Source organism: Rhinopithecus roxellana, chromosome 9, assembly GCF_007565055.1.
Source record: "Rhinopithecus roxellana isolate Shanxi Qingling chromosome 9, ASM756505v1, whole genome shotgun sequence".
In the NCBI taxonomy this organism is placed as follows: Eukaryota; Metazoa; Chordata; class Mammalia; order Primates; family Cercopithecidae; genus Rhinopithecus; species Rhinopithecus roxellana.
This window is the reverse complement of record NC_044557.1, coordinates 73272807-73285275: the sequence shown is the minus strand read 5'-3', so window position 1 is coordinate 73285275 and position 12469 is coordinate 73272807. Positions and strand designations below refer to the sequence as shown.

The 12469-nt window shown below is 38.3% G+C and overlaps 1 protein-coding gene across 1 annotated transcript in view; it reads right to left on the bottom strand.

Annotated features, from left to right (window-relative positions):
- TRHR (thyrotropin releasing hormone receptor) overlaps positions 1 to 11462 on the bottom strand; it is a 34357-nt gene extending 22895 nt beyond the window's left edge. The window contains exons 1-2 of the mRNA XM_010363091.2: positions 11207 to 11462; positions 9785 to 10661 (exon numbers count right to left, since the gene is read on the bottom strand). Of these exons, the coding sequence (XP_010361393.2) occupies positions 9785 to 10573 (789 nt within the window). The 5' untranslated portion in view covers positions 10574 to 10661; positions 11207 to 11462. The remainder of the gene's footprint in view (positions 1 to 9784; positions 10662 to 11206) is intronic.
- Between the last annotated feature and the right edge of the window lie 1007 nt (positions 11463 to 12469).

Below are 12469 nucleotides of genomic sequence, written 5' to 3'. Positions count from 1 at the left end.
AGGAGATCAGCCTTCTTGCCTACAGTGCAGAGAGGACACAATGGGACTGGAACTGTAGTCATAACAATAGAAGGGAGATATTAGGTGTGTGAGAAATTTCAGAGGAAAGAATCCCATGTATAGTGACACAAGGACAGTAGGGAATTTTGAAATAGGCATTTAAGACATAAAAAGAGGAAACTGATTATGGTTCTGCAAATGGATAGACAGAAATCCCTGAGGACCCATTTGGAATGGAAACTCCAAGGATGAAGAAGCCACTGTCTGTAGAATGTGATATTCTCTGGCATTGCTCAATAGCTTGAAGAGAAAACTGAGAAGGCAGGTGTTGATGACGGTCTTGGGCTTTGTTTTTCTGGCCTCATTGACTACTTCTGCAGGTTGGAAGGTCTTCTTGTATTTCACATTGGCCTGGTGAATGCCTACTCATTTTTCAAGCCTGAGAGTGACTTGTATCCCATTGGGGGCTTGCTCTTCAACCTTACGCACAATAAGTACCATTTTCTTATCTCTTCTGTACACTGCACAGCTTAACCTTGTGTTTTAATGTAGATCTTTCATATTCTACTGAATGTTCCAGAAGAGAGTATTATTGGTTCTTTAGACAGTATTTGGCATAAAATTGGTGCTTAATAAATGTTTATTGAATTGAAGAGATAATGGATGAAGAAAGAAAAGTGATGAAAGGGTCATATTTTAAAGGGTGTTGAAAGCCCTCAGAGAAGCTGGGAGATATATATATATATATTTTTTAAGAAGATGAATGTGTGAAAACTGTTTAAGGAAAATTAGTCACATAGGAGCACTCAGATGGATTTGTTCTCATCTTTGTACCTCTGTTCATTTTGTTTCCCTTCCCTGGGCTGTCATTTCTCTGCCTCTCTATGCCTTCTGTCCAAGGTAGCTATCTTATTGTGGAGGGAATTTAAAGGTTCATGGGAAAGCCAACAGGTTATTGTACAATGAAGTCAATTATCTGAGTGTGCCATGTTTCCAAATCAGCCTGTCCTATTTGGAGGGGGAAATCTTTCTAAAACATCTTCTGTACTAACACAACCACCATTGTGCTGGCTAGTTGCACTATTGTTATTTTCGGAATTCAAAAAGGATTTAATAAAAGACAAGGAGATTTAAATTAAAATCAGAGAAGAATATGTCACACGTAAAGGATAATTTTCCAGAAAGCAAAATAGAGTGTTGGACCTGACCGAGCCCCTAAGTCTGTACGAATGTTTTCTTTCATACTTTCTTTTACTACGTTTGTAAAATTATGTATTTTTTATATATATACACATATATATTTTTATATATACATGCACACAGTAACACAAAAGTGTGCTGATAAGTATTGAACAACCATCTCTCCACAAAAAAAGAGGGGACCCTGGCTTGTCATATTTGCTGATTTTGTAAAGTAATTCAACCATGACCAATTTGAAGCCACCAGTGTGATGGCACTGAATGTGGAGTTGGGGAGTGAGACTAATCACCTGCTCTTGCAAAACCTGTACTCCTTGGCAGCTATACACCACTGAGTGTGTACACTTTTGGGAACCTACTGTATGCCAAACACAGGGCTGAGGGTACCAGAATACAGGGCCCTACTCTTTGGGATGTTAGTGAGAGTGGGAAGACATGCTACCAATTATGAGGACAAAGAATTACTAAAGCACATGTGTATGCAAAGTACTGTGGAAACATAGGAAGAACACCTACCTTACATGTAGTTAGGAATGTAGCTATATAAATCTACCTGAGAAATTCAGTTAAGGTTTGATGGGGCAGCTGGGTATCATTTGATTTATGACTTGAAAGATAATTGGGGGTTTGCCAGATGAAGGGTGTTCCAGCTGAGAGAATGCAGCAAGTTCAGAGAACTACAAATAATTCAGAATTGCTGGAGCATAATGTGTAAGTTGCGAGAGCCACGTGAGAGGAAGCCGAAAATGTAGGAAAGGGACAAGTTCTTATTTATGATTCTAAGGAGTTAAAACTCCAGCGCTCAGGCGACTGTAAAAATTATGCTGATAGTATTTCTGTGTTAGAGAGATCCTTTAGTGAGTAATGTGCAGAATGATTTGGAGGAGAGTGCCGTGGGAGCAAGAGAAGCTGGTAAGGTATGCAGTGAAATAGGGCAGTGAGAGGCGGTGAACCAGGGCAGCAGCAGTGTGAGTGGAGAAGTAGGTCAGCACGAGAATAATGAGCTGGAATCACTAGGACATGGTTATTGCTTAGCTATGGGGAGCAGGGGGATAACCGGAGACGAAGGCCCTTAGAAGGACCCCCAGGTTTCTGGTTTGGGAATCTAACGCAGGAAAGAAATAAAGAGGTAGAGGTTTATAAGGCAAAATAATGTGTTTTGTTTTAGACCTATTGGATTTGATGTAATTATGTGATGTCCAAAAAGCAATTGTATTTATGGGTCGGGAGATGTCTTTTCTGAAGCTATACACCGAAGACTCAGGTGAAAGTTGTAAGCATGGCCATAGAAGAAAGCATGTAGAATGACAAGGGACAGGATGGGGAGGAGAGGTGGGAATTAGGTGTAGCAGGACTACAATCTGGCTCAGACTTCCTTCTGTAGACACTGGCCTTCCATAGCTTGCTTCAACAATACCAGATTATTCCCACTCTGAACATGCCCAGTCTTCTCCTGTCTACTTCCCCCTTTCTGTTGAACTTTCCTTCTTTTCTCTCTGACTTTATTGCTGCTTGCAGGCATTCATCCCACCTTTATAGGTCCAGTTCAAATACTATGTACTCCAAAAGCCTTCCCCCATTTTCCTTCTCCTTTCATGGGTGCCATGTTCTCTCTCATAGAATGTAGTGGTACGCTCAGAATTATTTGTGTATGTGGCCCATATTAAGCTCCTTGAAGATAAAGAGTTTGTCTTTATAGATCCCTGTAGCCTCTATACCTAGGATAGTGCTAGGGGCTTTTTGGATGTGAATGAATGTTTAATTAAATTAGGGAACATATCGAATAAGAATGATCTGTTGCAAAATTTTGCTCAACACTGACCCAGCTCAAGTATTATAACTTTTGCTTTTTCCCCCAACCCATTAAAAAAAAAAAAAACCTAAAGGAAACTAAGAACATACTTACCAACCAGACTTCATGTGTCTGGAACTTGTGTGCATGTTGTATCTGTGTGCATTTTGAAGAATTCATGAGAGGCTATGTAAAGAAGTATAAAGTAGTTTGTCATCTTCAATTTTAGCTGATTTTATGATATTTCTTGTGTGAACAGATTGAATTCTATAGGAGCATTGGTCTTTCTTTTTTGTAGGCATATAGAATAATTTATTTTTCTCTGCTAGTGAACTTATGGCTCAATTATTCATAAATACACATTATTTATTCCTAATTTTATATTTGCAGTTTTTATGCAAATATAAAATTAGGAATAACCAATGTGTATTTATCTAAATCAAAGCACACAAAACACACAACTTTAGGAGATAATTTATAGGATATGTACAAAATCTTTTCTTATATAGGATGTGAATCAGAAAATAGATAACTATTCTTTAATAAAAATAAAATGGCACATGTAGCTGTGAGCTGTCACAAAAATTATACATTTTTCTCCTGAACTTAGAGATATTTACACTATTAAGTATATAGTTGAACCCAGACATTGGAATAAATAAAACAATTAAAAATGAAAGATGAGCTGGACACAACGGTGTGCACCTGTAGTCCCAGCTACTTGGGAGACTGAAGCAGGATGACTTCTTGAACTCAGGAGGTAGAGGTTTCAGTGAGCTATGACTGTACCACTACACTCCAGCCTGCATGACAGAGCAAGGACCCATCTCTAAAAAAAAAATTGAAAAATTAAAAAATTAAAAAAAATAAAATGAACGATGAGTCTGTAGCCTCAGTACTCTTGGGAAACCTCTAATTTAGGCCTAATGCTTAAGAGTTTAATATCATTAATTTGCCTTGTGAGCTTAATCATTGATTAAGCTACCTGGGGAGAAGAATGAATCTGTTGAGTAAAGGTTCTCTTAGATGTAGGTGGAACTGGCAGTTGCTTACGTTTATAATTTATGAGATTTTATGGTCCCAAATGTCAGCCCTACTGCCTGACATTCCAACAATGTGCCTCCTTTCCTATGTGTCTTGCAGGTTTTACATAGCCTCTCATGAATTCTTCAAAATGCAAACTTGGGGTATCCAAGCACCAGACAGGTGAAGGCTGGTCAGTAACTATCTTCTTAGTCTCCTTTACTTTTTTTTTTTTTTAATGAGTTGGAGGGAAAGCAAAAGTTCTAAAGCTAGAGCTGGGTCCACATTAAGTAAAATTTTGCAGTAGGTCATTATTGTTCAATATCTTCCCCCAATTTAATTAAACATTCATTTATACCCCAAAACATGTATCCTTTAAAAAGTAAATAGGCCGGGCATGGTGGCTCAGGCCTGTAATCCCAGCACTTTGGGAGGCCAAGGCAGGCGGATCATGAGGTCAGGAGATCAAGACCATCCTGGCCAACGTGGTGAAACCCCGTCTCTACTAAAAATACAAAAATTAGCTGGCCATGGTGGCGCACGCTTGTAATCCCAGCTACTCGGGAGGCTGAGGCAGGAGATTCACTTGAACCTAGGAGTCGGAGGTTGCAGTGAGCCGAGATCGCGCCACTGCACTCCAGCCTGGTGATAGGGCGAAACTCTGTCTCAAAAAAAAAAAAAAAAAAAGAAAATGTAAATAGCACTAGAGGTGGGAGTTGGAGCGAGGCAGGGGAGAAGAGGGAAGATACATGGAAGCCAGTTCTTTATCTGAGTGTCTTCATTTTCCATGAGCATTTTATGACTGAGGTGTGCTTAAGAGAGGGTCGGGAGGGTGCCCAGTGAGGTGGGGATCACTGAGACACATAGGAGAGAGGGAAGAATAGGTAGCTGGACAGGTGGGAGGAAAGCAAACCTGAATTTTGTCTGTTATATCTCCTGTGACTTCAGCAACAGCACTATGAGGTCATTGTTTTTCTTATTTTATTGATGAGAAAACTGAGGCTCAGAGAAACGAACTCAATCCTGATCATTTCCTTTTGCTTTGCCTTGTGCTTTCTCTTTGAGAATATTATTCCCAAAACTTTATATGGAAAACCTGGAAGCCAAAACTACATATACATTTGGCTATAATTGTGTTAAAAAAATAAAAGATCCAGTGAAAACATAAGAAAAGCAATATAACAAAATGATAATGATTTTGGTCCTTGAGAGATGGGGTCAGGAGGTAAGAGATGGCTTTTTCCTATTCTAGTTTTCTATATTTTCCATAATACACATGATTGCTTCTATAGCATCAGTGTCATCATCACCAATAACACCAAAAGGTGTGCATTACTTTAAAAAGGGAAGTTGTGCCAGGCGCGGTGGCTCAAGCCTGTAATCCCAGCACTTTGGGAGGCAGAGACTGGCGGATCAACTGAGGTCAAGAGTTCAAGACCAGCCTGTCCAACATGGTGAAACCCTGTCTCTACTAAAAATACAAAACATTAGCCAGATGTGTTGGTGCACACTTGTAATCCCGGCTACTCGGGGGGTTGAGGCAGAAGAATCTCTAGAACTCTGGGGGCGGAGGTTGCAGTGAGCTGAGATACTGCCACTGCATTCCAGCCTGGACTACAGAGGGAGACTCCATCTCAAAAATAAATAAATAAAAATAAATAAATAAAAAGGAAAGTTGTTTTTGTTTCTTGGGTTACCAATATTCCTTCTAGATATTTAATAGTTTCCTGGAAACAAAGACTGTTTGATATTTTTAAGGCTTGATGAGTCAAGTGAATTCCATAGTAAGAATTCTGCCGTTACTCTTAGAGCTTCTATTAAGACTATGTTACATGGTTTCTCTACTAGGTATTCTGTAAGAATTAGGAAAAAAAATATTAAAGTAACTCCATTGAAAATAAAACTGGTAGCCTGTTTTATAAATCTATAAAATATTCTGCATATTTCTGCATCCTGTAGAAAGTATTTATTTGAATTGAACATATTTATTGATATTACATTTTACTAAGATGTTCAGGTGTTTCTGTGCTTTCAAAATACCAAAAATCCAATCAATTACATAGAAATACGCAGCCAATAATAGAGATATTGTATCTACATAATGTGGAACCCCTGAATTGACTGAAATGAGGGACTCTTGAGGCATTGTGTAGATAGAGCTGAAATGAGGCAAATATGAAAATTTAAACAATGCCTCTTTTATATTAAAACAACCAACTATAAAAGCAATGTATTTAGTCAATGAGATAATCCTTTTGGTTTACACAATTCCAAGCCGTAAGTTTGGGTAATTTATCTTACTTAATTTACCCAACATTTAGATGGTTTCCTAAAACATAATTGAATCTCTGGAAAAAAGAAAACAAAGATTCTGGCCTGGATTTTCTGCATAGAGAATGTTAAGTTAAAAACAAATAAGCAAGGAAAAAACTCACATTTGTCCTTTACAGGTAAATGCTCTTTTACTTCCTTTTTAAATGTGACTCTTTTAGGCTATGCACATTTGAATGTAAGAACTTGGTTAGAAAGACCTGAACCTGATGAGTATTTATTAAACTGTAAATTAAACTTGCCTAAAAGAAAAAAATGCAGAGAATATTAAAATTAAAGGCCTTCGGCTATAGAAGGTGGAGGTTTGAACCTTTCAAAGATTTAAGAAAATAACTATTTTAGAAGAAGAAAAAAGCAGGTCACTAATTTTGTACAAAACTGGCTCCCCTTCACTGTTCTTATTTCCATTGATCAGGGGCACCACATTCTTCTAGACTCAGAATCCTGAGGCCATGCTGAATTGTCCTTTCTTCATCCTTTATGTTGAATATGTTTACATCACACCGTTTCTTTCTTTGAAACATCTTTCTGGTTTACTCTTTACTTTAAATTCTCCTGATAGATGATCTTACTGCCTCATGCCTGCACCGCTACTAACAACTTCCAAAGTGGTCTTTCTGCCACCGATCTCTCTCTCTTCAAATCTGTCTCCCCAAGAGCTGTCAGATTTCTCATCCCTAAATACCATTTCATCATCACTGCTCCCTGCTCATCATTCACATTCTTTGTTGCCTCTGCATTAAGTTCAAATTCCTTTCTTTGCCCGATTGTCTGGATCCTCCACAGCCTTCTCTGTCTCTCTGTCTCTTTCTCTTCTTTCACCCTCATACACTTCTATCAGTCCAGTCTTACTTTTTACCACTCCCCTAAATACATCATTCATTTCAGACAACTAAGTCGCTCCAGTCCGTAAGTCCCACTCTATATGCCCCGACTTGGCCCCTCTCCAAACCCACGCCCTTCTCATCCCAGCCACTATGTCTTGTGCTTTATGCATGGGATACTGTCCTTCTTGACTTCTACTTTTCAAATTATCTTCATCCTTCCAGAGCCATCTTAAAAGCCACCTCTTCCTTGAAGACTTCTCTGATTCCTGTAGCCCAGTAATTTTCCTTCTTTTCTCTGAACTCCCATCCCATCTATATCAGGGTTGAATTACAAGACACATTGCTTAAATACAATCCTCTTGGCTTATATGTCACTCCATGTTTCTCAATTAGGGTGTTATTGGTGTTTGCAACAAGGGAACTTCATTCCTTATTCTTGGAGGCTGACAGTGGTGTTAATGTGACAACCCCAAATGCTCAGAATGTATTTCCAAATGCTCTAATTATTAAAAAAAACTCCGTAAAGAAGTTACCATGTCATATACACTTTTGTTCAACAAGTAATCTTCGTTAAAGCAGTGAATGTGTATTTTTAAGGAAAAACCTGTAGTTCCCTCACAATTGCCAAAATATATTTTTAAAATTAAGAAGGAGCCTAGTTAACACTCAGGCATTAATCACCACTCCACTTTAGGCATCTTTCAGGAGGTATTTCATGGGTCCTCACACGGATCATGGATATTGCTACTTATCTCGTTTTATAGATGACAAAACTAAGGCTCACAGAGCTCTGCTTATCCAAGGTTATAGAGTTTGAATGGAATCCTGGCATTTAAGCACAAGTTTGTTTGGAGCCAAAACTTTGGCTTTTTCTTCTATCATACAGCCTCTGTAAAGACAGCGTATCGGTAACAGTTTTGAAATAAGAGTGTGAATATGTAACACAATTAGAAAATTAAAACATATTAATGCTGATAGGTACTAATGACTGTAATGGAAAGAAAGGACATTAGGCAAGACAAACAAGTTTTAAAAATTTATAACAGGAATGCAAATTGGAGTCTAATGAATGAATTTACTCCCTGACCTTCCTTGCTGCTGACATTAACCCATGTTTGGTGTCTAATTGAGATGTACATATTCTTTACTTTCTTATTATATTATCAACATTTGTCTTGGAAGATAGTCAATAGATCTCTAAATTTCCATTAATCAAATTTTGGGTAAAAAATGGCCAAATAAGCCTTAGAGTAGGTAACACTGCTAGATCCAAGGCAAAAGAAATCTAAGAGCTGGCAATAGTTGCTTAGGTCTTCTCTCCTGTCATCTAGTTATCTTAAGTAATAAGTGTTATATAAACCAAGTATTACAGCGCCATTTAAAATGCAGTATATGTTTCCTTTAAGTTATGGCTCATTATTCATTTCATGCATATCTAATACTCTGAAATTTTTTAGCAGTTTATTTTGCTGTGTCTGGTTACAATGCATATATCAACTAGAATTTATGAAGTAACAGTGGGAATGATTCACATATATACTTTTTTACAAAGTACACTCAGTTTCAAACTAGGTACACAGAAAGAACTATATTCCTTGCAAAAAATAGGAGAAAATTCAACCCATTTAAAAGAATCAGCATGTTGATTTCAAGTTTAGCTTTCTTTTTTAACTATGAGAATAAATATTTATCATCTGTTCATTATATTTACCAAACAAGGAAAATAAACTTAAAGCTAAGTTTATAAGTAACTTAGAACAAGTGTATAAATATAGATAAATGTGTAAATGATATAAAAGTATTTTATTCCTATATCATTTTATAAATCATATGTACTGCAATAAAGTTTTGGTTCACTAGTGAAACCACTATTCAACTAATTATATGGGCATTCAGGTGATCTAAAAGCATAAAAGAATTTTTAGGAAAAAAACATTTAAAAAAAAATTGAGTCATTCTTTACGAAAAATTGAGCTTGATGTTGTCTTTTTTATTAGAACATTTCCTAAGCAAAGTGCATTTTCAGCTTCTGCATGCTGGGATACTGTGCAAGGAGCTGGAGGAGAGGGTGATAGAATCATCCCCCCCTAAGCCTACCAAAAATAAGTCCAGGAACCTTTGTCAGGAATATGTCTCCATTGTGAGTAACTGTAGAATGGCAAAGAAAGTTTCATTTATTTTTTAACTAACCTGTTTTCAAACTGTCCTGTCAAATATTTGTTGTGCAATGGATTTTTAAGATAATTCTTTATCATGCAATACAACTCTTTTCTACAGAAACCAGAAATTGTCCAAATATTCTGATAACATTTCCAGAGAGGCACAAACATATTAAAGGTGAATTTCCAGAGTTTCTGTTTATATTTCTTTGTATCTTAATAGCACCTGAATTGATACCTGCTGATGTGCTATCAAATTTTCCCTATCTATTTTTAGATCTCCAGTTGCTTTAGAGATGGATTTAATATGTTAGGGAGAAGCTTACACTGTGAAACATTTGCATGATTGTATTTTGGTTTTGCCATCAGTTAAACAGGGCAAAGTTGTTCCCATCTCCAAGGAACTCTATCCCACATTTTCTCTGTTGACTTGGAATTTCAGTTTTGCTTACCTGCTTCCTTGAAGAGACTGTGCTGTTGAAACATCTATTAGAGGTATTTAAATTCAAATTTGTGTTCTGATGGGTTGAGTCATTTTTCCACGTCTTAGAGTTTTCTTTAGGATCTGAAGGAATGGGATTTAAGAAAAGGATTCTAGCTATGAATCCATAGAGCACGGTAGCCAGGATCATTGGCACAACATAAAAGACACCAAAGTCCATTAGGTAAATAGGTGAGTAGTAATTCCTGGAGATCTTGTAGCCACAGGATATCACAATAGCATCTTTGTAGGTGCTAATATTGAGATCCAGCAAGAAAAACCAGAGCATACAGTAAATAGATGTGAAAGCCCAGACAAAGATGATAATCTTTTTGGCTCTGGAAAACGTGCAGAGAAACTGGGCTTTGATGGGGTGACAGATTGCTATATACCTCTCAATGGTAAAGGCTGTTATTGAACAAGAGGATGCATTAATTCCCAAATACTGGAGGTAAGTAATGCAGAGGCATCCAACATAGCCATAGACCCAGGAACCATAGATACTGTCTGTTATGTTGGGGAGGCCTGCGGCCACCAAAACCATGAGATCAGCTACTGCCAGGCTCACCAGGTAGCAGTTTGTGGGGGTCCTCATGTGCTTGGTTCTCATGACAACCAGGACTACCATGATGTTGCCTACAATGCCCAGGCCACAAATAATGAGCACGAGTAAGATGGTGACCACCTGGTATTCTAAGGCCACCGCTGCTCGTGGCTGAAGCTGTGTTTGGTTCAGTTCACTGACTGTCTCGTTTTCCATCTTCAGTGGCTTAAAGTTTCTCGGAAACACTGACTTCTCAAAACATCGTCTTTCCAGCGCCCACCTTTATTGCAGCAGTTCCATCCCCCTGTGAAGGGTCACAGTACATATTCATTAATAGTGTTACAATTTCTGATCAAGTCCCAATCACAAATAACCCTCACTTCCACTCCTTTCACTTCCCGTTTTTCTATGGGAATAGGGTTCATGTGTACTTCTTAAAACTTCCTTTATTGCGTCTCTAGTGTAGAATGGAGTAACTGTTTTGACCAGCTCACATTAAGAGGGATCAGTTCCCTCTTAATGGAGAAAAATGCTTAGGGAAAGAGAAACAGTAAAAACTCCTTGTTTTGAAACAGTACCCAATCGAAAAAAAATTAAATAATATCTGCTAACTGAAAAATAAATACTAATACACCTCTTAGATGCCTGGCAAAAGTATGATGAAGAAGAAAAAGATACCAGAGGAAAGAGCCAAGAAGCTCGATAATCAAGCTTGTTACAAATTTAGCTGTTGCCTCTTTTGCTCTCAGAGGGTGCGATGTCTTTGATGTAAAATAGGAAGCCATTGAGATGACATTTCCCCATGCCCCCTGCCCCATAGATACAAGAGAGGACAATTTCTTCTCTTACCTTATCCTCTGTAGCACTGCCTGATTTTCTGGGTAGATGAAGTGGTAATAGTTCCAAGTTTCTAATCTTGCAGAAAATCTCATCTACTCTATTTGAGATGGAGACCACTTAGCAGTGCTCAGTCTTTAAAACTGCAGTTTCTGCAAACCCTTACAGCCCTTTCCAACTAATGACAAACCATACAGCTGCAGCAGAAACAGGAGCAGCAGCAGGAGCAGCAGCAGTGAGGCTGTCAAATCATAGATCGTCCCCTAATGAGAACATACACGCTCGCTCGCTCGCTCTCTCTCTCTCTCACACACACACACACACACACACACTCACAAATGTCAGTCAGTCCTCACTGACTCAGAGTCTTCTGCTCTTGGAGGATTTACTATTAAATGTGCTGATGAGACCGTCTTTAATTTGGAAAGCTGAAATCATAGGCCAGGGGTCTAGAAGCAGCTGGCCTTGTCTTTGTTGATCGTCTAAGTTCTGCAGAAACTCCAGTACTTAAGCTGCTCTGAAATACATTTACACTCCTTGTTTGATAGGACTTTGTGGTTAGCAAATCCTTCTCAGTCTAGACACGGTGCTTGAAGCTTGAAATATCTGTCTGAGCTGAAATCAACCTCTTTCTCTACTATGAAAACCCTTGTACTGTTTCTCAAGTGAATCAGTACCATTGGCTTCCTCCTCTCGTATTTTGTGAATGGAAAATGAGTTAAAACTGATTTCAAACCATTTCAGCTGCAATCTGCTGATGCTTATAACAATTATTTTTAAAAGGCCTCTTTGAGCTAGGAACATCAATTTAAACTGCGTAAGTTCTGGTAAGTTTTTCAACTCCTATTTCTGGACCACTTTATAGAATCTATCGGCCCTGGGTGCTTTTCCCCTTCGCCTGTCCTCTGGATTTCCAATCACATGAACCACCTAGCAGTGTTTTGTCTCAGTTTATTTCTAGGTGGAAAAATCATCTAGTAAAAATCTATACCAGTGCCTTTGTTACCAAACCTCTGAAATGAAAATTTAGAGACACATCTTTTGAAGAAAAGTATGCTTCAGCTTTATTATTCCTCTAACGTAGCCAGTGGGCAAATCTATACTTTTTTTTTTTTTTAAAGACAGGATCTCACTCTGTCACCCAGACTGGAGCACACTGGCATGATCACAGCTCACTGCAACCTTGACCTACTGGGCTCAAGTGATCCTCCCACCTCAGCCTCCCGTGTAGCAGAGACTACAGGCACACACCACCACGCTCAGCTAATTTTTGTA